Source organism: Phascolarctos cinereus, unplaced genomic scaffold, assembly GCF_003287225.1.
Source record: "Phascolarctos cinereus isolate Bilbo 61053 unplaced genomic scaffold, phaCin_HiC Scaffold_4;HRSCAF=312, whole genome shotgun sequence".
Taxonomy (NCBI): domain Eukaryota; kingdom Metazoa; phylum Chordata; class Mammalia; order Diprotodontia; family Phascolarctidae; genus Phascolarctos; species Phascolarctos cinereus.
The window spans coordinates 164738629-164766485 of NW_027555847.1; the positions used below are offsets into that span (position 1 = coordinate 164738629).

At 35.4% G+C, this 27857-nt stretch overlaps 1 protein-coding gene across 42 annotated transcripts in view; it reads left to right on the forward strand.

The window, feature by feature from the left end:
- The window catches only part of RBFOX1 (RNA binding fox-1 homolog 1), a 1746265-nt gene that overhangs the window by 1712079 nt on the left and 6329 nt on the right, over window positions 1-27857 (forward strand). For 14 of the 42 annotated variants that reach the window (XM_078152767.1, XM_078152757.1, XM_078152737.1 and 11 more), the window contains one exon: window positions 15169-15221. The exons of the other annotated variants lie outside the window; for them this stretch is intronic. In XM_078152767.1, coding sequence (XP_078008893.1) covers window positions 15169-15221 — 53 coding nt within the window. The remainder of the gene's footprint in view (window positions 1-15168; window positions 15222-27857) is intronic. 42 annotated transcript variants of the gene reach the window in all.

Sequence of the window (27857 nt, forward strand, 5' to 3'; positions counted from 1 at the left end):
AAGCTGGGTGGGAGAGAAAATTCTAAAGAAACAAAAAATCTTTTAACATTAGAGAGGTACAGGAATGAAGAAGGCTTTGATAGTATCTACTGCTCAGCAGTAGAATAAAGACAGACACCTGCCATCATGTGAACTATTAACAAATTAACTCTGGCATTTACCCTGTAATCATACATCACTCTCCGTGACTTCTTGAGAGCAAGAGATCTGTGCTGAAGATTATCGTTTCCCACTGTGGCAAAATTTTACCTTTTCTCAGCACGAAGTCCTCATCAAATTAAAGATTCTGGGCCTTTGAAGAAATTGAACTACAATTTTCTTGGAACTATTCAAAAGGCTCTTGAGACAAGCACCTCATAGATTCTCCACAATAGTCTTTAGTTAACAGATCACCTGATATTGACCTTAGGCATTCTTAATGGCTCTGAGAATCTGTCTGTAAGAATGAAGATGTCCTGTTTGGGCAGAGATTAGCATATAATATAGGGCTGGTTGGCATAATAAAATTTTAGGGTTTGTTAAAAATAATTAAGAGGTGTATAATAATATCTTTTCCTTGGAATATAAGACACATTTGATAAGTATCCAATCTCACCCAAGCAAACAGTTACTTCTTATGTATTTCAAGTGTGATTTAAGGAAAACTGGCAAAGCTATCAAATTAGATTTTTTGTGAGACAGCCAGTCAAAGCATGGCGAAGGGGTGTATTGTCATTTGTCATTGCATGTTCACTTGATGTTGCTAGAATGTCTGTAATGCTGTACTGGGTTTGACAGGTCCATCACATTAGCTCAATGAATGGCTTGCTTGAATTAAGCCCAAAGGCAGGCATATTTTTTTATTGATTGGCTATTGGTTCTGTGTTTTATGACTTGATTGTTGTGTATTTGAGCAAAGAAAAAAGTTTCCTGCATAATGAATTTTGCCAGCAATATCTGGGTAAATGTATATGATGTGTACATGCTTTCCAAATACATATTTTCTTACTTGAAAAGCAAATAGACTTTACAGTTGCTCTGTATGAGATCACAATAATATTTATAATGAAAAGTCCCCATATATATGGACATATCACACTTAGAGCATGACATATGCATGGCCTTCTCTCTAGAAAAATGTAGATTGATAGTTTTCTCCAAGAATTAATGACAGATCTGTTCCATTAATAGTCAGAGAATCATTGAGCTAGTTGGGACCTTAGGGTAGCCACAAGCTAGTTCTTTTGCTTAAAATGTATGCTATCCTTCTTTTAAAACCTCATAAGCATGTAATCCATTACTGCATACCAAACAAATTTTAGGACACTGTTGTAGGGAAGTATATCACTGGTCTTTCTTAGGCCTGTTATAACTAACCCCATGTAAAGTATAGATCAAGTGAATTTTTTGTATAGGTTTCCTGGAAGCATAGTAAAGTAAATACTGCAACCTCAAGTATCCCACTACCTTCATCTTTAAACTACAGATGTATTTCCAAACATACATGTATCCAGCCGATCATCTCTTGCAAGAAGCACTACTCAGTAATGATTATTTGTTTTCATTAGAGCTATTACGTCTGAAGAGTCATGACTGAGAGAACTCTTAGTTGGTAAGATATATGTCTAAGTCCAAGACTCCTTTAGCAGTTCGTTATTAATTGAAGCAAGTCTTGGAAGGAGAGGAGAATCTCCTGGCAAATCCATTTGCCCATCAAGTAGATTCTCTTCTGGGGGAAAAAACTCCTTGAAAAGTAGCTGAGGACCTAGATAATCAACATTTCTGCTAAGGATCGGTCCTAATCTCTCGATCACTAAGACATGTGCCCTAAGCAAATAAGCCCTTTCCTCTCTCAGTACGTTTGATTTTAGACCGTGTAGGAGAAAAACTATGCTGGGGAAATGAATACCCAAAATAAACACACATTCCACTTATGCTTGCCTAAGCCAAGAATTTAACTGATAAAAATAGGTGAGATTTGAGTTGTTTTCCATTAATGTTGACTGTTCTTTTATATAATCTAGGCTTATATTTCTATTAGATATGAATAAATAACAGAGAAATACAGTTGTTAAAATAGACAGCCTGATAATTTCATTTGAAATAAAATCCCATTTCATTTGGGGTCCTTATAAAATGATATATACTAAAAATTTAGGGGTTGATAGCATATAAAACATAATAGCATCTTCAATGGAAAAGTTAATTTACCATTTAAGATTTTTGTGGAAAGATTAATTTTTTGAAATTGTACTTTAAACATTTAATGGATATACTTTTTATGCTATGCAGCAGAGTAAAGAATATTCAAGCTGTGAAATTAAGTTAATGAGAATGGGCCAATCAGCTTAGACAAAATGAAATTCCATTATCATTAGGGGCTTCTCTTATTTGAATCAAACCCCTAACCTTGTGACCTAGGATGAAAAGTTAAAAGGATGCCCATGTAGTTCTATTCCTATCTAACTCCCACTACTTTAGTCCAAAAAGGGGTTTACTCTGATTAAGCAGCAGAAGGAAGGAAACAATCTATATCACAATTCTTTATAAATTATCTGCACTGAGAGCAGTTGGCATACTTCAATGGAAATTCCAGTTCATCTAGAGTCTGATTTATAGCAGGATCACATTAAAACTTCATAGCATGAGGGAAAACAACAGAAGATTGACAGGAGTCCACTGGACTACATGCCAAAGTTTGATTTCATTTGAAAGAAGACTGAGTTGCTCAGTTTCAAAGAATTCAAGGGATCTAGGCATTAATGAAACAAACAAAAAGTCACAGAAGTCTAGGATAGGGAATACCATCTTAGATTCTAGCCTATGACATATGTTAGCCAGGCAAAGGTCACTCCTTTGTTTCCATTTTGTTAGTAGTTTTTGCTATGTTCAATGATATTCATCTAACATCCGGGATTATTCAAGTCAAAATGCCATGACAACCTGCAATAACATCATAGCAGAAAATTTCAAGCCACTACTTCAGTGTGAACATATAGGTGAATGGATTATTATGTCCAAAGGCATATTAGATCATCAGTCAAAAATCATATAAACAAGTTTAAATGAATATTTACCTGGCTGATCTCCTTTATTCCCCTTTTGAAAGTAGAAAGTAAAGCCAATTATTACAGAGGACTTCAGTAGACATTCAGTGATATCCTTTAGTGCAATTGAAGAAGTTTCCTACTCAGAATTATCCAAGTTGAGGAAAATAAAGCTATTTTTTACCACTTTGTAGTCTATATGAGAGCCCTCAGAAGAAGGATTTATTTTTTGTTGTTGAATATTAGAGGATTTTCTTTTTTGTATTGCAGATGTAGATTCAAGATGGATATATTTCAGCTTCTTAGATCTCCTTGCTCCCAGAACAATGAATATATTCTAGAATATAAGTAATGAAAGTTAACTTCTAAGGCACTGAAGACCTTCCTTGCCTCCTTTCTGGATAGACTTTCTGCTAAAAATTCAGCTGTCCAGAAAAAGTTGACTTTTCAATTTTGGGGCAGAACACCAGGGCATTCATGCAAATTGACATAGATCAGGTTACACTGTTGAGATACTTGTCTGGAAATATTATCTATAATTGGTACCTTGTTTAATGTGATAGATGTGTTGCAAAAAAGTTGAATGTAAATCAAATCAGTTTAGGGAAAGTTATTACTTAAATTAACCCTATAGAAAATCCTTTGGTAAAGTGAATATTATTTTTGTAGCATGAATAATCTTATTGCAATTTATCTGTTTTCTCAAATTTGGATTTCCATATTTTATTTTTCCTTCAGAGGATTAGAGACTTGTGTTGTCCTTCCCATGTATAAATTTTTTTTTTTACCAAGTAGAAAATGAATACAGGGGTAGTAGATTTTTCTTACCTAACCATAGCCCCACTTTTTGTTTTTCAACTTGAAATTCATAATTACCTAAAGTATTTCATAAGGAGAGAAATGAGAATTACTCAATGAAATCTATTTTTGAGTAAAATTCTACAATAAGAATTTAAATGGCTCTGAAAGAGAAGAAAAGATAAAAAGTATAATCAGATAATATGCTGAAAATAGTTTATGTTCATTTTAAGGAATTTCTTGCTTTTCTGTATTAAAGACTAAGTGGTACTTAGCCTCTATGATCACCAGTGAATTTGTTTCCTGAGTTTCTTCCATATATATATTTCTTTAAAAAAAAAAAGGAAAGAAAGAAAAATGAAAGAAAGGAGTACTAGAGTTCATGTTTCAAGAACAAACTAATTACACATTTGCCCCATAATCTGGGATGGTTTTTAACAACTGTTATGTGCTATTGGGTGAATGTGTAATTAAAGAGGACTTAAAAAAATACAGTAGTCAACAGACTGAGCCAACATGGAGTCAGGGAGATATTAGAAAAGATTCTAACCCAGCAGACCAAATCTGTCACAATAAACTGCATCAGCATTTTGTCAGTGACAGGACAAACCATAATATCTTCTTTAATCATGTCAGAGCTTAACAACGCAACATTTTTTGGACAGGTAATTGATTTGATAGATCATAAATAAAACATATTTCTAAGTATTTTGAGGCAGAATCCTTCAGGTATGAAGACGTTTTAGAAGCAGGTGATTTGGAATCCTATGTAGCAGACAGGTTTAGGAAAGCAGCCTGACTAAAGTTCCTCTCTGGAATGAGACCAGTCAGATGTGGCTATTTTAGATGAGTTAGTTACATCTGAAGTAAGGAACGTAGGAGGGAAGTAATTCAATAGAATTAAAGGGAAGAAATGAACAACAGAATGGTAGCTCAGAGACCACTTTGAAGATATGATAATATTAAAAAAGACATATGCAGCTTCTAGAGATTTCTGATAGCTTGCTTTTTGTCAAGTAACAAGCCAGCGTGTATAAGTTGAATTATTTCCATTTTTAGGTAGAATATAACTGTTTTAAAATTCCAGTTTTCCCTCTAAATAACAATATGTGTATTACTTATATATAAACTCCTACTCTATAGACATTTATTAAAACTTAATTTCTTTTCCTGATTAAATGAATATGCACACACATTACATTAAAAAAAAAACTGTTGTGCGTACAGCCTCCACTGACACATCACAATGCTGCCATGCCTTAGACAGTTTTCATGACTGACCATAACCAAAATAAATAAATAAAATAAAATCATCCCCTTGTAGTTGACCTTCTGGTGCTAAACATTTTCACTTTATCTAGATAACAAACACCCAAGATTGACACCAGGCCCCTCCCTACATAAAGTTAGGGCCTGCTAGAACATGTGCTACTTTGGTCTAGTCTTTAAGGCCTCACAAGCAATCCAAACCAGGAGAGCCACTGGAATAAGACTTCCTTGGAAGATGTACACACATATACTGGCAATTTAAATTTTTTTTTTGTTTTGCTGATTTCTGTTTGAATGTTGGCCTCTTAAATTTTTTCTCTATAATTACATAGCACATGCATGTGGACACTGGAGCAGAAATGAGTGACCTTTCATAGCATTCTCCATGGCTTGGATCATAATGATTGATTCCTTTGGGAGGAGACACTCATCAAAACCATGACTCATTTCATACTCTATTGAAAAGCAAAAATAACTAGAGTTAGATTCATCAGGCAGTGAGGCATAAAGGCCTACACGGTATATTTTTTGGGAGAGCTTGCACTGGAATTGTTGAAGCACGTATCTCAATATTCAAGTCAAAGAAATACATTTGTTTCAACTATCTGAATATTTAAGGCAAAAATAAATAAGACCTGAAGTGATGTGGTGAAATGTAATTACATAGAATATAGCATTATTACATTGATATCAATTTTTCTGAATGTCCACAGGATACATATCTTTGATAAGTCTAAATCAGTGATTTCCAACCTTTTTGGAGTCATAAGATTCTTGCATTCTTTAGTTTTGGCATGACTCCCCTACTTTTTTTTTTTTGGTCCAGACCTGTGACTTTATTACTGTAAGAACTCCTAGTATGGAAATTCCCTACACTAACACAGATTCATTCAGTTCAACAAGCATTTATTGAATTGTGCTGGGGGCAAAACGGTTTCTGCCCTAAAAAGCTTATACATTGATCTATAACTTAAATAGTCTTAGAAAGCTGCCTCAGGCACTGAGAGTTTAAGTGACTTGTTACTTGTTCCCATAGCTACAGTGCCCACATAATATCTATCCTGCTAAGTAGTACCAATGTAGTATTTTACAATTCCCATGTAAACAGTTAATATTTATTCTTTGAAAATGGTACATGTATTATTTGTTATTTTTACTGAGACACTTGTTTCTTTAGACATTAAATTTTCTTTAGACAATTAAATTTAGACATTAAATTTTCATTGTGCAGTTAACAGATAACTTTATTCATATAGTAGCTGAGTCAGAGAGCAGAAGAACTGGACAAGGAGACATTTGAAAATTTTAAGCGCACACACACACATACATATATACACATACTGCTAACTTAATCAGAACTTGATGTCAAAACCACAGTTTTCAAGATTTCTCCCTAGAGTTCTTTCATTCTAATTCTAGAACAATTATATTCCTACTTTTTCCTGGATTTCCAAGCTTTAAATAAATCGAATTTAATAATCTAACCAACCACAGTAAGCTTCACCAACCCACAAGAGTGGTTTTCCTTTACTAAAAATGTTGAATTGGACAAGGTTGTCCTCTAATCCATGTTTAACCTTCCACCCCTATTTCTCCCAACATGAATATATAATATTTCCCTATGTGACCTGTAGCAACTTATTATCACCCATAATTCAGGCCCTTCCACTGTAGCAAATTCCATCAGTAAGCATTTATTGTACTTACTGCATGCCAGGCACTGTTTTAGGTACTGGGGAAAATAGAATGAATGAAATAATCCTTACTCCCAAGTAGCTTCCCCAAAAAAACAGACATTTGGAGACTTCATCACCCCTTCCATCTCCATCAAACTTATCTGCCTTTAGTCCAGTCTCTCAGGGTCTACTCTCTGCTAAATCATCCACCAAGAGATTAGTCACACTAAACTCAAGTCTCTTGATGTGTTAGCTACATGATGACTTAATTATCAACCTGAACCCAAACACTGGGGGAAAGGTCTTTTAGTCCTAACAGTTTAACAGTAGAAGTAGCATAGAACATTCCTATGTTGGAATTAAATCTGAATTACAGATTACTTTAAAGTATACATTCACTATATCTAAGCATTATGTACATTGTAAATGAGTCCTAATAAGCAAATAAGATGAATGAATAAAAAAACTAAAAGTGTGACATTTAAGAGTTAATTGTTGAAGGCAACTCTAAAGGATTTCTAAAAATAAATTCTTGCTTTGAAAAAGCTCATGATTTTGCTCTGGATTTCCTGTAATCCAGAGTATGACCCACTGTGAGCTTTTAACCCAATAAAATACACAATTTATAGAAAATGTCAAATTGATGTTGTCTGAAAGAAAGAGCTTTTGTTATATATTGAAGGGTATATAAAGGATGTTCAGGTGTGAGGAGTCAAGCTATGAGCAATAAATATGTATTACTACAGTATTCTCATTTAGGATACTTATGGCCCTTTGTGCACATGGCACTCTGTCCTCCTCTGGCCCTAAACCCTCATAGCCTTTTAAAATGAGGAGGAATAAATTGTGTGTATGTGTATACACACATACATAAACACACATATATAGTAGATTCTATCTACTTGCTAAAAGACCAATTACTCATATTATTGAAAGTATATTCCTTTTGTTTTGTTTTGTTTTGCTTTTTGGTGAGGCAGTCAGGGTTAAGTGACTTGCCCAGGGTCACACAGCTAGTAAGTGATAAGTGTCTTAAGCTGGATTTGAACTCGGGTCCTCCTGACTCCAAGGCCAGAGCTTTATCCACTGTGCCACCTAGCTGCCCCAAAAGTATATTCCTTATAAAGACTGTCTACAAGAGTAATGTAAAAGGCAGTATTGAGCAAGCTAAAAAGCTATCAAAACAAAGGAGAAATTTCTCATCATCTATTTCATACATATATATGTAAAATATGAATATATACACACATATACATATATGAACACATATCTACACACCATACACATGCATTTGTGTATATCCAACACATGCATCACATGTACATGTTACATATTTATGTACATGTAGTTTTGGTTCTATATTTTTTTCCTTCATTCTGTTGCTTACAGTCACTAGATTTAGAGCTGAAAGGATCCTCAAAGTACATCTAGGTCACCACCCAAACCCCTCGTTTTATGGATGAGGAAACTGAGGCCTTCAGATTTGTAGTAACTTGCCTGTGGTTTTACACATTATAATAGAGTCCTAGCTCAGATGTGAACTAAGATTCTTTGATCCAAAAATCTAGCATTCTTTCCAGAACAACTCACTGACTTCTGGAGAGTTTTTATTTGTTTTCGTTTTTCTGTTAACACACTTCACCTTTCTAGTTACGAGCTAAGCTCTTTAACTGGAATATTTTAAACACCTAGCTTTTCTATTGAATGTGTTCCTTTTAAACACACCGGCACAGGCGGACACACACACACACACACACACACACGCCCCAACCTCTAACAGACTGCAGCATTTCAGTTTTTAAATTTAGATAATAAAATTATAGGCATTATTTTTATAAGAATAAATGAATATCAATATGCTCAAATGTGCACAATGTTGATGTAAATGTTACCAGAGTATTACATGAATCCCCTAACTTGTTTAGTGCAGACACAGCCTTAACAAGTTTGAGTAAGTTTTGAGTGTAGACCCCCGGATAGAGACAAGGGAAGAAAACATGGGTGAAGGAATGCTACTTGCTACAAAGTTCCTCTCATCTCAATAAGTGTAATGTTATTACTAACAATGAAGAGTATGTGTAGGAAAACAGGAGATCTGAAATATATACTAAACTGATGGGTGAACTTCTGTATTAGAGTAAAGGTAGGGAGATGGTTCCAAGATTTTGTAGGTAATTCTTCTGGGGGATATGGAAATTTATCCTTATGTTGAAATCTCTTAGATTAACTAAATAGCAGGAGTATCTTTCTCCATCATATATTCCCTCCAGCGAGAATTAACTGAGCTAAAAATCTGGGGAGATTTCATAACTGTAATCAGCTACCAAATAGAACCCTCCCTCACCAGTTAGGCTGCTATTTTCCTCAGTCATTGGTCCCTTACAAATTTCAGGGAGTCCTGTTTATATTGAGGGTAAAAAATGTCAGTGCTCAGGTGTCAGTTTCATGGACAACTCTGGCATTAAAATAGCCCAGGTACAAATTTTAGAGTGAAAAAGGGAAATTGTTAAAATAATTAAAAAGCAAAACATACTTACACGTTAATTTCCTATAGCCCATTCCCAGAAACACTGGATAACGGATGAACATCTACCTTCTTATTAGCAACACTCACAGATTTTTGGAAGAATATTCAAAATGGGGACAATTCATACTGCTTATTCACTTTGTTATGTAAATTTCTAAGTAAATATACAGGTATACTTCCTTTTACAAGGCAGACCAGTTTCTATGTAAATGTTTATAAATTGATTAAAATATTTTAAGGCAATACAGTGGCTTACTTTTTGAGGGAATCTTCTTGTAATGAATCTCTTTGCAGAGAAAAGAATATTAATATTAGCTTACATTTGTATAGCACCTTTAACTTTCCAAAACATTTTCATAATCTGTTATATTTTGTCCTTACAATGGTCTCATAATGTCTCTAGGAACAAATCATTCCCTAATGAATAATTTTCATAAATATGGATTTTCATATTTTGGTTTTGCTTAAAGTACATGTGTACAATAATGGTGAAATCAATCTCCATGTAATTTGATTTTAAACCAAGAATTAATTATATAAATAGCATAGAAATTAAACCACAAAGCAAAAGATACTTCTGGGAATAAACCTTAGCCCAAAGTTGGCCAATATTGCATCCAATACTGCATTAATGTGATTGAGATTCTGGAGCCTAGGTAATGTAGCTCTGGATCTAGAGTTTTCTAGACATGCCCAACTTGCATGAGACTGAAACTTCAAATAGGTTTTGCACATTTTTTTTCCAGCTCATCACTAGTCTGGGAAAAGCACTAAAGTAAATATACTCTAAGAATCAATTCCATAGTGCTAATAGAGAGAAGGCAAAAGGCCTGACTCAAGATAATTCTCTATTACTGATTCATGCAATTTGATAAACATTTTTAATCAATTTGCCTTCATTTATACCTGGAAACTTCATTGCCCTTTCCAGATATTTTATCCAAATTAATATGTTACATTAGCCCTAGTATTAAGTAATTAAAATGTAGACCCAGGTATTTGCCTGGATTTTTAAACATACAAAATTAAGTTTTAAAAGTATGTTTCTTTTATATACAAGTTCAGTTCTCTGTAACACTGGATCCAGGGGCAGCTAGGTGGCACAGTGAATAGAACACCGACCCTGAAGTCAGGAAGACCTGAGTTCAAATGCGGCCTCAGATGTTTGCATTTGACACTTACTAGCTGTGTGACTCTGGGCAAGTCACTTAACCCCAACTACCCAAAAATTAAAAACAAAACACTACATCCAGGCAGTAACTTGCATGTCTAATTCACACATTACATATCCAGTGAATAGTATATATATGTCATGACTGAAACCACAAGATCAGGACAAAATAATTAAACCAATAAAGAAAATTACTAGCACTAATAGCAGTAAGCTAAGAGGTGTAGTGTATAAAGCACTAAACCTGGAATCAGGAAGACCAGAGTTCAAGTGCAGACTCAGATATTTATTAGCTGTATGACCCTGCACAAATCACTTAACCTCTCCCTGCTGAAGTTTCTTCATTTGTGAAATGAGAAGAATTATAGCACTTGTTTCCCAGGGTTGTGGTGAGGATAAATTGAGATAATATTTATAAAGCACTTTGCAAAACTGAAAGCACATGTAAATGCTAGCTAGTTTTTAGCTATTTTAACAAACAAAAAAAAAAGACTAAAGAATTTTATCCCAGTTGACTGACCATTTTTCCATGCAGCATTTTAGCTATGTAAATTGAACATTGATTCCTATATCAACACTAGTAAGAATGGCTAAGAGTTAATATTTAATTCAATTTAAAAAAGTAAATCATTGGAAATTTTCAGAAGTAATTAAGTGAGCAGTCAGTTGTTTTATAGGAGGAAAAACCAAACTGCACATCACATCATAATCAACTTTATTTACATTTGTAACCATCATGATTCAAGAGAAGAACCTGACTGTGTCCAATATACTTCAAGTGTAGCCTTTGAAAATTTCATTTTGGAGTTTGATTTGGGGCAAGAAAAAAATTTAATTGATTATCAATCCTTAAACTGTGTGGTCAGAGGAGGCTCTTCAATCTGAAAGCTTTGGGTTGTCCCAACATGCTTCTGCGGCATGAAATTTCTTTCATTTCAAAGCCTCAATTTCAGTCTATTCAAATAAAAGGCAATACTTAGTGTAGGAGGAGGGAAGAAAACATAAAACAGGCAAAATCTCAGTGCTTGGAATTAGAAGGTTCAGTCTGCTATTATAATAACTCCTTGTCCAATAACCATATGTTAAGATCTTGATTGCCTGTTTACAGTGCAAAACCTAGAAAAATGTGGCTTCTCTCTCCTAGGAATTTACATTTTAAAGAGGCAATACAAATTCATCTTTCTTTAAAGTAACTTAGGCACTAAAATAGAAACACGGATAGTTTTGTTTGAAATTAGGATTTCTTCTCTCTCTGCAAAAAACTTCCTGATTCAAGCAATTTTCCTGAAGAAGGTAGGATTTGAGATGTAAATTTGGATAAGATTAAGGAAGATTCTTAGAGTAAGAAATAATTTTATTTAAAATAAATGGCGGAAAAGGTACGCTTCCAGTAATGGGAGAATGTATGAAAGGAGCTGAGCGAGAATTACCTTGAGAAAGCAGGGAAAGGTAATAGAGAAAGGTAATACAGGCTTTTCTTCCAAAAATTTAGGTTTGTACAGTTCATCCCCTGGTTAGAGCCTACCATTTTTCCAGAACTCATTACATTAGAATCAAATATTCCCAGGTTAGTCCAAGAGAATAATGATCTAAAATAGTTGTAGCAAATGCCTCAGTAGCCCCTTTAAAGCTGAGGTGCCCCGGAGGCAGAAGTGGCCACAAGAGTTGAACCTGAAAGTCTCAAGGGACTGTGGCATTAGTCCAAAGCTAATTTGATGGTTCTGCTAATTTCATAAAGGGTATTTCCAAAGTGCTATTAGATTCCTGTCAACTTGCTAAAAATATGTTAATCATTATTGAAATTTTATTTCTAATCATAGACTCTGCAAAAAATAATGCAAAAGGCAATACTGAACAAGCCAGAGATAGAATAAGGAAGAAATCCTTTCTAACTTGCTTCCTTTTTCCTCCCTCTGGGCATAAATATTACTCAAAATATTCTTTTTTTGGTGCTGTATATTATAGCAGTCCATTTCAAAATTTACAAAGGATTAGAAGAATATTTCAGAATAATTTTGATTGGGCATCTAGCTGTATCACTACCTCTGTTTTTTGTATCTTAGAGAAAATAGCCTAACAGAGAGTGTAATGATAGTCTCTCATTCTCAGATACTAAAACTGAATTGGCTTCTATCTCCTTTTTTCAAAGGAAGAATGGAGATATTGGTAAAAATGCTATAAATGGTCATCAGTAACTATCACTGTGATCATGACCAGATGCTTAGTATAACTCTACCTGAACTGCTTTGCCTATTAGGACAACTCTAGTCGCATACTTTTTATATACATGTTCCATTACCATAAACTGTTTCTCCACTTGACTTTAAAGAACCAATTCAAAAGGGTTGGGAATCTTTAGCTTATGATTAGTTTGCTCCACTGGTAAATGTCATAATGAGCTCTGTAGAAGAGCAGTTTTCTAAGCTATAAGTTGTGAGCATAAAATAATAATTGATTTTTGAGAAAACAAAAACATACCTCAACATATTAATCCATGAGTATTGTCCCTTGAAAAGCACTGAGAGAGTATATGAAAAACTTGAGAGAGTATAAACTTATTACAGTGATACTGCCCTTGCTCAGAACATTTTTTGGAATCCTTTGAGACCTTCAACGTATTCTTTTGAAGTGGCAGATTGCCATTATTTGGGGGGTGGAGTTGATTTTTCTTAAATAAAATCAAGTCTGTCAAACAAGGTGAGTAAAACTTTGCCTCATAAAGTAGCTCTGAGGGCAGTTAAAAAAAAAGAACAAAAATATATTGGTGGTAACATCTTTGGAATCAGTTTATAGCCTTCAGCATGACAACTTTGAAGCACAATACTCATTTAGAAACGTAAACCTTAGTATGCTTATGCTTTTTTTTTAATATCACATCTTTATAGTTCTATGTCTTTGTGGCTCTTTTCATATTTTTCCCCCACTAACTCACAGATACAACAAATGAGACTTGCATCTGCTGGTACACCTGCTATTGGCACTTTTAATTGCCAAATTTAATTAATGTCTGATGAGCTAAGTAGACTCTTAAGGGAAATGGAGAGTTGGGGAAGATGGAAGTAGCCTCTTTGGAAGAGTTTTCTGTCAGAATTGGTACCAGGAGAACAAGGTTTTAGGATTTCTGGTAGATGCAAGAAGCTGATGTGTCCTTGATTGAATCAGGAGGGTCTGCTGAAAGGAGAGAGGTATTTTGGTTTTGAAGTTAAACATCCAGTTTAGGCTGTTCAGTGTTACATAGCTCATGACAGCACAATCAGTCACCTGGACTTGAAAGAAGTATAGCATATATTGATCTCAGTCCATTCAGAATCTACTGTACAACTTCTGTTACAACTATGGAAGTCAGAGAAGGCAAAGCAAATATAACCCAAATAGCTCATCTTGGTTTTTATTGATTTTAGTTTTACTATTATCTGAACCTTCCTACTGAGCTACCAATATTTGTAAGTCACAAAGGTCTTATACATGAAGAAACAGAGAGTAGGAATATAATTAAGCTTGCTTTATTGTCTTGGGAAATGAAGTAAATGAGTTGGCTCTGACTTCCAAGGTAGGCAAGCCCCCAAAATACAGGTCCTCATGCAAGCTTAATTCTTCATAGAGTTACTTGGTTTCAAAGTTAATAGAATTTTGAATTGAATGTTACATTTTGGGGATTCTGAAAAACATTCATGTGTAGATCTCAGAGCATACATTGTATTTTAGTAAAACCCTCTTAAGAGATTTTAAGCGACCTGCTAATAAAAACTTTTAATGCCAGGTCTCCATAACTATAGCAAAACAGATCAAGATCTAAAACATTTTCCTTGGTCAAAGCTGGCTGATCAACATCTCATAGATGAGAACTAGAAATGTCATTTTTGCTGTTTCTATAGCATTTAACTAGTGTTGTTAACTGGACCAATCATAATTATGGTTGTCACCCCAAGCTTACTCATGGCAAACACTCAGCCTCAAATGCTATTATTAGATTTCAATTTTTCATGGGAAAATGTTATCTAAATTGTGATTTCTTAAGAGAGTTTTACCTTATTTTCTGTTTATTGAAATAATTTCAAAGTTCATTTTCCATTGTTCTTTTTTTTATACTGCATTGTGGAAAAAACGAATTTTGCAAGAGAAGGTTTATTTCAAATCAAGTTCTCTCATTTACTTTATGATACTACTTTATGTAGGAAGGTTATTCTAATGCTGAAATTATAGTATATGAGAACATGTCATAACAAATTCTCTTCTGAATTAACAGAAAGTGTTTTTCTATTTTGAAATCATATTAGAAAATTTAAAGCCTAAATTTTGTTAATTTCTCAGTTAGCTACAGTAGATTTGTTTTTTATTAAGTAGATTCTCTACATATCTTCACATCTTTTAGCAGATACACTCACATACATGTAGTTTGGAATTTCCTACCCTCATAAAGGTATTTTAGCATGACACATTTATGCAGAAAACATTAAGATTCCACTGAAAGTTTGTAAGTAGTCTGTGTTCAGAGGTCACCATTAATTCATTTAAAAGATCCCAGCATGCCTACTCCATGATCTAAATTCTCCTGTTCTGAACTACGCCAACCCTTTCTCTCACTACATTCATTAAAGTGAAGCACCTCCCTTTCCCCCCATCTGTACACATCAAGTCAATTGGCAGATAGCACATTTCCCAGTGAGCAAGCAGTATTGTGAATTTTATCTTCTCTTGCAGAAATCAATTCGTCTTCGTTGCAGCAGATGAAATTTCTTGTAACACCTCTGCAGGTAACAATCATTGATACTCCTTGATGCATCCATCCAGGTCTCAATATCCTTTTTCACATGCTGCAGTTAATCACTCTAGAAAGCTTAGTAAAAGTCCATAATATAAATCTTTGGAGTCGTCTCACTAAGTTATAGCTGAAGCCTTTAGGCTCTGCCATATAAAAAAACATTAGGTATTTTGCTGACTTTGATGTTTTATTTCCAGTTTTAATAATACATGATCCAGAAAAGTAAGACTATGTTGAATGAAGCTTCTTTTAAAATCGTACAGCAAAATTGAGACTATAACATTAAAATACTGAATGAAAAAGAGGATTAAAGATGTAGACACAGCATTTATATGCTATTTGACATATTTGGGCTCACATATTTTGTATGTGGGGATATGGATGTATATATATATGTTGTGTGTATGTGTATATACATGTATATCTGTGTGTATGTATATATATAATATACATATGAGTATAACAGGCCTCAAAAAATCACTCAAAACCTACTGTGATAGAGATGGTAGGCTGTAGGAAGATGTTGTCTGAGAGAAATCTGTGCCTTGTGCCTTATGAGAGCTTACTAAAAGTGGTTTTCATTCTTCCACATGAAGATTCTATTTTTTTTTTATCGAAAAGAGTGATGTGAGGAATAGGGTTCAGAGAAAAGGTTTTTTGATAGTAGGATATTAGCAAATAGAAATTACATAACTGTATGCTATGTACATGAAAATAGCTTCTGTTTTTGCTGCATTAACATGGCTCGGAATAGTTTAACCTACATTCTGGGTAGAAAGGAATTACTTCATTAGATGCTATTAGGTGAATGTTGGAACAAAACCCAAATGTAATTTTTAATCCATACCAAAAAGTGTCACCTAAATGATTACTAGGAAATCCTACTAATATGCTATCAGCCAGCAAGTGAAAGAAGGAAAAGATAAACAGTGTATATAGCACACTCTAGTTGCATGAGTTATGCACCTATGTTTTATTTCAAAAACACAAATTAAACTGAAATTTGTAAATGACTACTCATTTAGGGCAATTGACAATTTTACACAGCTAGTAATAAAGAATGGCCTTTCCCTCCAGTTACTTAGTTCTTACATTGTTTCTGAGGGACATAGGCAATGGAAAGAAGGGAACAGTGATCTATAATTAAAATAAAATAAAAACACCTCATGATCTTTCTAAACTTTCCAATTCTGAAATCAAAGCCTTCCTTTATACTATGAGACCCTTTAATTTGTATATCCAACAGATTCTGCAGTCATATTCTTTTGTGGTCAGAAATTATATTCTCTAAAGGGAACTTGACATTTTTCATGCAGAAAAAATGGTTAAAGTCTCAAATTACTAACATGAGACACCCTTTACCCCCAAGTACACTATTTAAATTGGCAGTACAATATATTAAATTGTATAAAACAAATTTGATAATGTTCTTAAGTATCCAATCTCAAGATTCCATTTCTCTCTGTAAGACCTGGTGAGACCATTATCCCTTCACCTAAATATGTAGTAGAGTGTTTTCTGGGCTCCTATACTGGAGTGGATTTAACTGATCTAGATGCTTAAAAGGGGAAAAGTGTATTCAATTAAAGAAGGAATTGATTAAAAAGGTGTTTTTGTTTAAAATGTCATGTAATTCATATATCTGCTAATTTTCAGAAGCCTTTTTAACTCCCCTTTTAAATTGTTTGTATATTCTAAAATGCCATTTATTTCACTTGAATGTCTTAGGTTTAGGCATGAAACATTACTTAGCAGAGAAAATTGTCACCTTTATAAAAACAGAATGTTTTTGGCGAAAGTCATAAAAAGGAGTTGATTGGTTGCTTGCTACAGTATAGGGTAATGAACTGATGCTAATTAAATTTAGAAATTAAAGATAGTTTGTCCATGTTGTTTCCTCGGAATATAAATATCTGTTTGCCTTTGGAAAATTTTAAACATTGTTATTTTGAATCATTCTTGTAAATAAGTACCCTAGATTGATAACCTGGCTTATTATTTCCCCCAAACATTCACCACTTTCTTAAGGGAGCCAAAAAATAAATGAAATCAGTCTTTATACTTACTTATGCAATGTGAATTGTGAAGCACCACGAACAAATGACTATTTGCAAGACAGCTTCTTAGGAGGGATAAAATTCCATCTCATGCATGCCTGGAAAATCATTAGAACACCTAGTGTATCCACCTGCTAATGTAACAAATTCCTCAATCTTATGTATGAATTTTAAATACAAAACTTACCTCTCTTTACTGTTATACTGCTCTCATAGTACTGCTGTGGGGTCTCTAACTTTTGACCAATTAAGCACTTGTATCTGCTTGGGTTTCAGGGCCAGGAGACAAGATCTTTAACTCTTCAGAGTTAAAGGCATCATATAAGATGTGAGATACTCAAACTACAAGCACTTAATTAAAATGTCAGATTACAATGTCTGATGGTATTTGTGGCTGAAATTCTCATAAGGAGTTGTAATGTTTGTGTTGTTTATGCCTGTCACCAACAGCAAAGCTGGCTAGGTATAAAATGCCATCTATATGGCTTAAATCAAAAGATAATAGATTTAGCATGTGACTAAATCTTATCTCACACACACACACACACACACACACACACACACACACACACACATATACATACACAAAAGGAATAATCATTTTCTTCAGCTTTCAAAGTCACACCAAACTGCATGCTTCCTGAAGGAGAGGTTATAATTTTTGATAGTTCCTCTTTTAGGGGAATGCTGAAATGCCTATTTTGCTTTTTCTAGCCTTGTAAAATAAACTGGTCTTATAAGCATTCTGGGTTTACGGCATTGTACTTATGGGGACATTTATTTTCTTAGTCCATCCTGCTTTATACCGGTCACTAAATCGTCTGTGGTTCCAGTCATGTTATTCTTTTCCTCCAGAAGGATACAAATTTCAGTGGAGATCTGTCTCAGGCAACGTACCATTAACCCTAAGGAACACAAAATAGTCAGTCTACCTACTTACCTCTATATTTATATAGGTTCTGCCTCTTTGACATCAAGGTACTCTTACAAGCCAACTGCTGCTCAAGACAGTACAAAGGGAAAGAAGAATTCTTCCCTACAGCTTAGACCACAGATTCCCTGAATCCAAGTCTGTGTGATACTATGGGATTTGGTCAAGGTTGGCTCATGGTAGTGGAAGATGGGCCATGACTATGAATGAGAGTTGAGAAGCAAGTTTATTATTTTGGTTGGGCCACTGACTATGTGAACAGTTTTGATCAAACTAGACCCTGGCACCCACTTATGTAGCCTAGAAGAAAGTATGGTTCAATATAAATTGATCTTAATCTTTTTCTCTTCTCTGTCTCTTTCTCTCATACACACACACATACACAACCACAATGAAAAAGGCTTTCATCTCTAGACTTCAGAGATATGTCATTTGTGTCCATGAAGTCAGGAATCTAAGGCACTAAAGAGATTCAAGTATTTTGGGGCTGTTTTTGCCATCAGTAGAAAAGTTCAGCATCTTTGTGGTTGTTTCTCCTCTGAGTTGTATGTTTTGAGACTGTGAAGGTTGCGGGTGGCAGCAAGAAGCAACATTTTGAAAGTTGCAGTGGCTAAAGAATCATTTTTTCTAAGTTAATTATCCAAATTAAGGGGCTCAGCTCTTTCCTTTCACTTTGGCCTTGTAGCCATAGCCCCAGTGGGGCACACCATCATCTTCCTTCTCCTCTCCATGGTAGGGCATCCAGCCATTTCTGAGGTATGCTGAGCAAAGCAATTCTTATCAATCAGGATGTGCCATGGGGCTCAGAAGAGCTCTGAGGGGGCTCAGAGTAAATTACAGATCAGGGTGACCCAATAGTTTGTGTGCTTTACATCATTTTGATAATAAATTGCAAGTAATAATAATTTCATCTATCAGTATAGCTTCTCTGTCAGAGTACTTTATGCATGTATATATGCAGTCAATTCCCAATTATTTTCATTAATGAAGTGGGCCAGTGGTGCAGATAATCTAAAACACCAGATAATCCAAAGATCATTTCTGTTTGGCTTTGAAATGCATTATGTGATTTGATAATCAGTTTTACCTTACTAGTCATGTTTTGTGTCATTATAATGAGCCTAGTAATTCTTGAGTGTACACGACTTTGTTAGGAGAAACCTAGCCTGGGATTAAAATTTCTCTATGGGTGATCCACATATCAATTTAATTGGGAGTTGGCTATGTATCCTAATTTTATATCTCAAATATTTTATGTGGGATTGTATAATGTACATAGGTAAAGTGCTATTTTGCAGTCTCTGAGGCCCAGTACCATTCCTGGGTGCCCAAATTACAGATGGGGAAACCTTTGCTTATTCATTATTCACTGATTGTTTGCTATGTATACAACATTACATAAGGTGCTATCGGGGATTCCAAAAGAAGCAAATGACAGGAGTCCTACCTTCAGGAAGTTTACAACTAGTTGGTGTATATATGTGTGTGTGTGTGTGTGTGTGTGTGTGTATATACATACACACACACATATGTGTGTATATATATACACACACATATATATGTGTGTATATATATATACACATATATGTGTATACACACACACACACACACACACATATTCACTTCATAAACAAGATGGTGAGCATATCAAGCAGCATATAAGCAAACAGCAACTATGTATAACTACCGAATGAAGACTGAATACTGTAGTGATCATTGGGAAGAGGGAATCAGGAAAGCATAGTGTGGTATAATAGAAAGAGCCCTGGTTCTGGAGTTCACAGCAGGTTCAAATCCCATTTCTGAGGCTTCCTAACTGTGACTTTCACTAAGTCCTAATCTCTACAGGTCTCAATTTCCTCAATGGTAAAATGAAAAGGGTGGACTAGAATTTATGGCTTCTGAGGCCTCCTCTAGCTCTAAATCTGTGATCCTTAAATGTTCTGACCTGGATGTATTGACAATGGAAACTGGACACAGCTGAAGAGTACCATCTAGATAGAAGAAAGATATGAACAGAATATGGGAGGAAGAAGTCAAACAACACATTGTCAGAGAATGGGAAGGAAGGTGGCCCCACAGGGACAGAGAAGCCAAGAAACTAAAGCAGAGAACTGTAGGCCTTTTAGTCTTGGATGCATGGTAAGTCAAGGGTTTGTCCAGGTATAAAATAGCTTTAGCTATGGAGTCATAGGATTTTGGATTCAAATCCTGCCTCTGACGCTACCTATGTGATAGTGGACAAGTCACTTAATATCCCTGAGCCTCAGTTTCGTCATCTGTAAAATGAGAGTGTTAAAATAGATGGTCTCTGAGCTCTTCCAGCTAGATCTATTATTCTATGACCATGTGAGCTATTGCCTCCTTTGTACCGTTTGTTTGTTCAGAAAAACCTGGAAACTAAGATCTCTACTCAACTTTAAGTTTCCATGTTAGAAGATCATAATTATATTCCTAAGGACAATGATGGAGTGAAACTTGCCTTAGCCAAAAAATCATTTCTGCTAGGCACTTTGAATGCCTATAATATAACATAATATGTTATAATATAGACAAATATATATACTCTCACACACATAATGTAAGTTATATGTGTGTGTGTGTGTTGTGTGTGTGTATATATATATATATATATATGTATATCTCTGTATATACACATCTCTACATACATATACCTATCGTGTGTGTCTATACAAATGGACACATCCACTTTTCAGAGATCTGGTTAGTAAGTGCTAAGCAGGCTTTTCTCCTGATTGCATAAATCCATGAGGTTGTACAAAACTTTCTAAGTAATTCATAAAAATGATTACAGTAAATTAAAATTAAGTAGCCTGGTAGTAACAGAATTCCAGATACTTCCAAGTTGATTTTGGAAAATACCAGAGCGTTAATCCAGGAAACCTGTTCTCATTTCTTCTTTTGTTCCACTTGGGGGTATTTGCTGCATTTGGAAGCATTTTCTGACTATATTGATTTTTATTCACACAATTCCACTAAGTCAGTGAACTCCATGATAAGAAAAAGTTAGCCTTTTACAGCTCTTAGAACAGTAAGATTTAGTCATATCAGTGCTTATGATGTATGTACTTCTTTTCTCCAATTAAAACTGTGGCCAATCTCTGTTGAGGAAGGAATGGGAAAGTGTTCTACTAACGTTCATAGGTAAACTTTATTCATACATTCCTTATGATAGCCTTTGAAAGGGCATTTTACCACTACAACAAATTGTGACATTCAGCATCTGTTAACTCTGTAATTTCTTCCTGCCTCTGGCCACTATTAAAGTAAAAGATGCATGGTGGTGGCATCGACTGATTGGTATCAGTCACCCCTCAAGTTATCCAATGTTCTTCTGAAGGGAGGTCCAATTAATCTTTCCTTCTCACCTAGTGGTGGAAACATTGGCAGACATGTTTGCCATTATCCCTCTGACGGCCTGCATTCCTCAGGTGCACTTGTAGGTCACTCTGTATAGCTGGTCACAGAAACTAACCTGACGAAATTCAATAAAGCTGGAGTTTCATGATTTATTAATGGGACGCTTACAACTCAAAGGTCTTCTTACAGTAGAACTGAGACATAGTAAGTGTTTGCATACATCTCTCGAGGGGGTGTATGGATGTGTTTTCATCTTGGGCAATCTATCATCTTAAGAGAGTCATCCAATGAGAAAGTTATTCCCTAGCTGCTGGGATCAGAGTGCTTTTTAAGGATGGGATATGAAAGGTATTTTATATGTCCATGTGTTATAAATATCTGCTATTATTCAATGAAACATCCCTTCAGCATGAATATATCTTAGTTAAATAACCTTTCACAATTTGTTTGTGTGTTTGTTTTAAATCAATCTGTTGTATTTTGAAGCCACAAAGCAAAGGTTGGTTGCTCAAACTCTGCTACCACAGAAGTGATGAGTGTTTTTGTTTCGTTTTTGTTTTTTTTGCAAAAAAGCCTAATACCTTAAAAAATTTTTAAACTTCTTATTAAATTGGTGATCACTAATTAATAATGAAGTGAAGCAAATGGTATCAGACTCTATATCACCTCTTCCCTAAAATTGGACAGGTTGAGGTTCGAGTTAGGGCAAGTACCTCTCTCTCTACATCTAATGAGACTTGACACTGCTGGTCCAAGTATAGAACAAGAGCTCTAAATTTCTCTCTCCCTAGAACGTTTCAGTGCTTGAAAGAAAGTCAACTCTCCCCTCTCCCTCTATCCAATTTGACTCTGGATCTTTGTTTTCAGCTACCAAAGATCTTTACTATCATTGCCTGAGACAGTCAGCCATGGTCATGGCTCATTCTGGAGGCAGTACTGTTCACCCAAAGACAGTCAGACCTTTAATCACGTGTCCTGAAAGAAAAGAATTACTGAGAAAAAAGTGAAGAGAGTAGGCCAATTCTTCCCAACATAATTTGACTTTCATTTGAGAAGCAGCACTACAGTGGATTTAGCTCTAGCCTTAGAGTCAGAAATGCCAGAGTTCCAATCCTGCCTCCGACATTGTGTGACACCCCTCCACAAGAAACTAATTTTACCTCTCTCACCCCAGTTTCTTCTCCTGCAAAACCAAGTGGCAATAACAGCACCTACTTCACAGGGTTGTTTTAAGAATAAAATGAGATAATGTCTGCATAGTACTTTGCCAACTTTAAATGAGCTGAAGAAACGTGAGCTATTATTATTTCAAAAAGTCTCATCAGCCTAGGAGAGGGGTCTAGCTGGAAGATAGAAGAAGAGGATGGAAGGTGTCTTCACCTTCCTTCCCTCATTTTTTTCCCCTAGAAAGTCTTGGAGCTGGATCCTGGTACAGTGAGCAGTTTATCCTATGAATGGGGCCTGGAATTTCCCAACATGCCCTGTTGAGGACTCTAGTTTACCTTTGAATAGAATTTTAGCTAGACAGTTCCATACTGCCTAAATCAGTCACTGCAGCTTTGATAACTTAAATAAAAATAGCTAGGTAAGTATCACTGCTTACAGGGTGGGCCTTATTACCAAGGGAAAAGTGTATATGCAAAACAAAAACTACTTAGGAAGTTTGGGATGTGCTTATAAGCCTTTTCTTTGTTGCATTTAACTAAGCTCATTAAAGCGGTTTTCAGGCTTCACAGAGATGGTTGACAGAAGTACTCTACCCCCCCACTTCAAAGTTTCCATGTTCCTAGTATCTGGAAGGTACAAATGGGAAACTAGTCTTGTTGTCAGAAATGGGAGAATCCCATTTGTACACTCCAGAGTACTTTTACATACTGTTTCCACATTAGTCAATACTTAGCTGTGTCAGAGATGCTCTAGCTACCTCATGGAGGTAAAGAACATATATGACTCCCCTTCCCGCACCACAGGACCCTGAATCAATGGCATTCCCAGATGGTGAATGAAGAGCATAAAATGCCAGGTGGGTGAGTAGCTGAAAGGGATCATAAAGGAGAGACACTGTATCACATTAGTTATTCTAATCCCCATCCTTCTGTTTGTCATTGGTCTGAAACCTATGTTTTGCCTGTACTAATTCCCCAAAAAGAAATTCTTTGGTAAGATATAGCCAATGTGGGTTGTCTCATTTATTGTTCTAAGTACTATTGAGGAAGGAATAGTAAAGGGATCACTCTTTGAAAGCCCCTTAATCACTGTGACATCTATTCTGCTGTACTACATTGAAATAATTTTACAGATGACATTCATTACATTTCTTTTACTATCACATAGAAAGGGTCATGTGGGTGCTGGAAAACAGGAACACTAGAAAAACAGGTTTCTGCTCTAATATCCAGATTTTTCAACTCAAAAGTCCAACTGAATTTAGAAGATGATTTAAAAATTCCATATGATTTTGATCAGAACCTTTTTTAGAGCCTCCCAAGGATACAGCAATGTGGATCAAAGAACAGACACAGCCCATGCCTTCAGGAGCTGGTTCAGACTGCCCAATGGATTCACATCCACTTGGCAAGGAGACATGCCGGTGGGGCTAACTGCCTTCTAAGTGACAATCCAGATTCCAGTAATTCAACTGTTGAGAAATAAGAAGCATACCAACAAGTTTGAACTTGGTCTGTGTCCCTCAGATACAAACTGCTTTCACAAAATATCATCAGTGGACGTGTTTCATTGCCCTACATAATAGTATCAAAAACAATAGATTAAGGGCATATACTTAAACAGATTCAACTCTCATTCTAAAGCTATCTTTGTATACATGCTGGAGGACCATGTGGTAAACCTTGACCAAGGCCATCCTAGTATTCCTGAAAACTGAACACCTTGGGTGGGACTGAGATACCATGTTGTTGTAAATTCCATGCTCTGCCAGCTCATGCTATAATCAAACTGCATCAAGCACAGTTTATGGATTATTCTTACTATCTTAGCCAAGCTAGTTTTTTGCAGTTTAAAAGAATTCAGGTTTTTTTTTCCCACTTGGATATTCTGCCATTGTATTTGCAAAAATAATCCATTGGATTACCTTGCAAAATACTGCTTTCTCTGGGATTTTGTGAAATTGTGGACTTCCTATCGCCAACACAGAGATAACTTATTTCTGAATGCCTCAAAATGGGCTTAAGTATTATGTTATTGAGAGTAAAATTAGAAATGCTAGAAAATAAATCAGTAAGGACCTTTACTACTATGGTTACTTTCTCATTTCTTACACATCATCTTCCTCCTCCACTAGCAGCTTTCATTAAGCTACAGCCCAATCCTCTGCAATTCATGAATCTGTGCTTTATATTTCCATAATTTTTTTAAAAAAAAGAAAAGCTAGCCTTAATTTATCCTGCATCGCTTACTTTGTGATTAGTCTAGATGAAAGATAGAAGAATCACCCTAAATCCTCAAAAAAAAATAGAGCAAGACTCAATCAATGTTATTGTTCAGGACATAATTTGGTAATAAGGAAGTCTCATATCACTCTTATTTAAGTCTAAGTGAATTGACTATGTACTTTTGGTTAGCATTTATCCTGTTGTAAGGATATCAGGTTATTGATATGCCTGGGATATCCGCCACAAATGTAACGTTAGAGTCCGAATCTTCCCTAATAACCTTGTGTCTAAATCTTAGTGTCATACAAGGGCATGTTAAGAAATTAGCATTTAAAAAGAAGCCTTCTTGCTTTAAGTTTGAGCTGACACTGTTCCTTTTTCCTCTGTGGAAATGAAATTTATTAATCATAATAAAACCATCATATTCTGAAGGTAGAGGTCACCCTGAGGAGAAAAAGTCTATTCATTACAGGGGACTATTTCAGTCCTACTTTTTTTTCCCCTCAAAAGCATATGCTGCCAAATAGTTAGTGTGAGCTCTTCATAATGGGCTAGGACCCCAGTATTTTTACAAGTAACAATTTACTGCTACCATATATAATAGAAGAAAGGGGTTCATTTTCATTAATCTTGTGCAAGTTGCAGAACTGTTTTCTACTTTAGGAAGTGGGGGTGGGGAATAATTAATTTATTTGAAACAAAAATTTTCAAGAATTTAAAAGTTGCATTTAATTTGTGGTCTTTTTTTCTGGGAAATTTGTTACTAGGGTTTGTCGTGACATGAAGTTTTCTGGGTTTGGCCTGAAATATTTGATGTTATGGTTTTGTATATATAGTATGAACATGTTAATACAGTTGATAAAATATATTTTTAAAAGTTATTAGAATTTTTCCCCAGGATCAGTGATCATATCTACTTTTATGAAAAAAGTTACTGATGTTCTATTTCTCCCACAACCAACTGTTCATAAAAACTACCTTAGACTTTGTTTCTGAAACCAGAGTTTTCATTAAGTATTTTTTATGTGTACATATGACATTCAGTAAATTAAGCAGCCTGTGTGTTTTGTTCCTTCTGAGAGTAATCATGCCACTCATTGGCCCTCAGAACTTGAGAACATTCCCCTCTCTCTCCAAGGAAAAGAGCTTGACGAAAAGTCCCAAGGAAAGGAGAAATTGATGCAGGATTTGGATATTCTTAAATTTCATTGAGAAATAGAGGTCAGTAAAGAAATAATGCAGAATTATAAAATTTTAGTGTTGAAAGGAACCTCTTCATTAAACAGATGAAGAAACTCAGGATTCATCTTGCACAACATTTCAAAATGAATTAGTAGGGAAAACAGATCTAAGAGTAAGAATATAGGTCTCTTGACAAGTGGTATTCACTCTATCAAATGGCTTGTTATCTGATTCAAAGAATGTTCAATTATCAGTCCTAGCATTTCTTCATGAAAATAAGGATAACTCTGTTGCAAGCTCTCTTGGCACTGAGTCTGGTAGATATTCTGCCTAGACTATGAAATAATTTTGATCTAGGGAATATTCCTTGAAAGGATGCTGAATTATAAAAGGTTGAATTATATTCACAACTGATGATGGATTAGAGATGGAGGCTTGGTGACTGGATGGATGAAATGAGCATTCATTAAATGCCTACTATGGGCCAAGCTCTATGTTTACAAATATTGTCTCATTGATCCTCTGAACAGTCCTGAGAAGTAGATGCTATTAATTTCCCCATTTTGGTTACTTTCCTAGGGTCACACAGCTGGTAAAGTTTGAGTCTAGATTTGAACTCAAATTTTCCCGATATTGGGTCCACTGTTCCTGTGCCACTTATCTCCCCCATGGTGGGCTTTCTATTATAAGAATCTGACACAATTGAGAGATTTTCCTGAGGCTATAAGACCACAGAGATCCAAGAGACCTTAAAGACCATCTAAAGCAACCATTAATTTTACAGATGAGGAAATTAAGGCATATAGAAATTGAATGACTTGCCCATGGTCATATAGCTAGTGTCAGAAGCAGGAGTTGAACTCAGATGTTCCTAACTCTCAATCCAGCACTCTCTCTACTATGTGAGAATCTCAGAATGGCGCTAAGCATTAGAGGTCATCTACTGCAACTAGCTGCTCAATGAAGCAGTTCCATCTGCAATATTCTTCAAATGGGAGCAGGCAGCAGTGAGTCCACACTCATGAAGAGATAAATGAATGAATCAATGAATGAAAAAGCATTTACCAAGCACTCTAAGGGCAGGGGACACAAGTTTAAAAAAGGCAGACCTTACCCTCAAGGAGCCCTTAGGTTATAGCACTAGGTCAGATGATAGTGCAAGGGGTTTGAAAGCTATACAGACAGGCAGATTATAAGACCTGCTGGCCTTCCATATTACCAGAAAGAAGAGAGATGATGATTTCCATTTCATCTAGACCATGGGAGTAATCCAGTAACCTATAAGTGTTCTTAGTAGTAGCGGGAGGGAGGAAGGTGGGAAAGGCATCCCCAGTGGTTGTGATTTGTCCTCCTACCTCTCCTTTTCTGGATGGATTTCCTGGATAGGCCAGCTGCCTAGAAAGCTAGGTACAGGAAGGAGAAAGAAGGATCAGGAATTTGAGAAAGGGGTCTGGTGACTGGCTGGTCTTGTTAATAATGAGGTAATATAAATAGCTTCTCCATTTCTACCACTATCAAGGTCAATGGTTCCTCTACCCTTTAAGGATGAGTCTTTCTTGTTCAGAAAGTGCTCCTAACAATGTCTCTTTATACTTCAATTCCCAACATCAGTTTGAGGAGAATAGTAACCCAACTTAGCTTCACAAATAGTGTGAACTGGTCACATCAAACTACCTTGAGGAAGA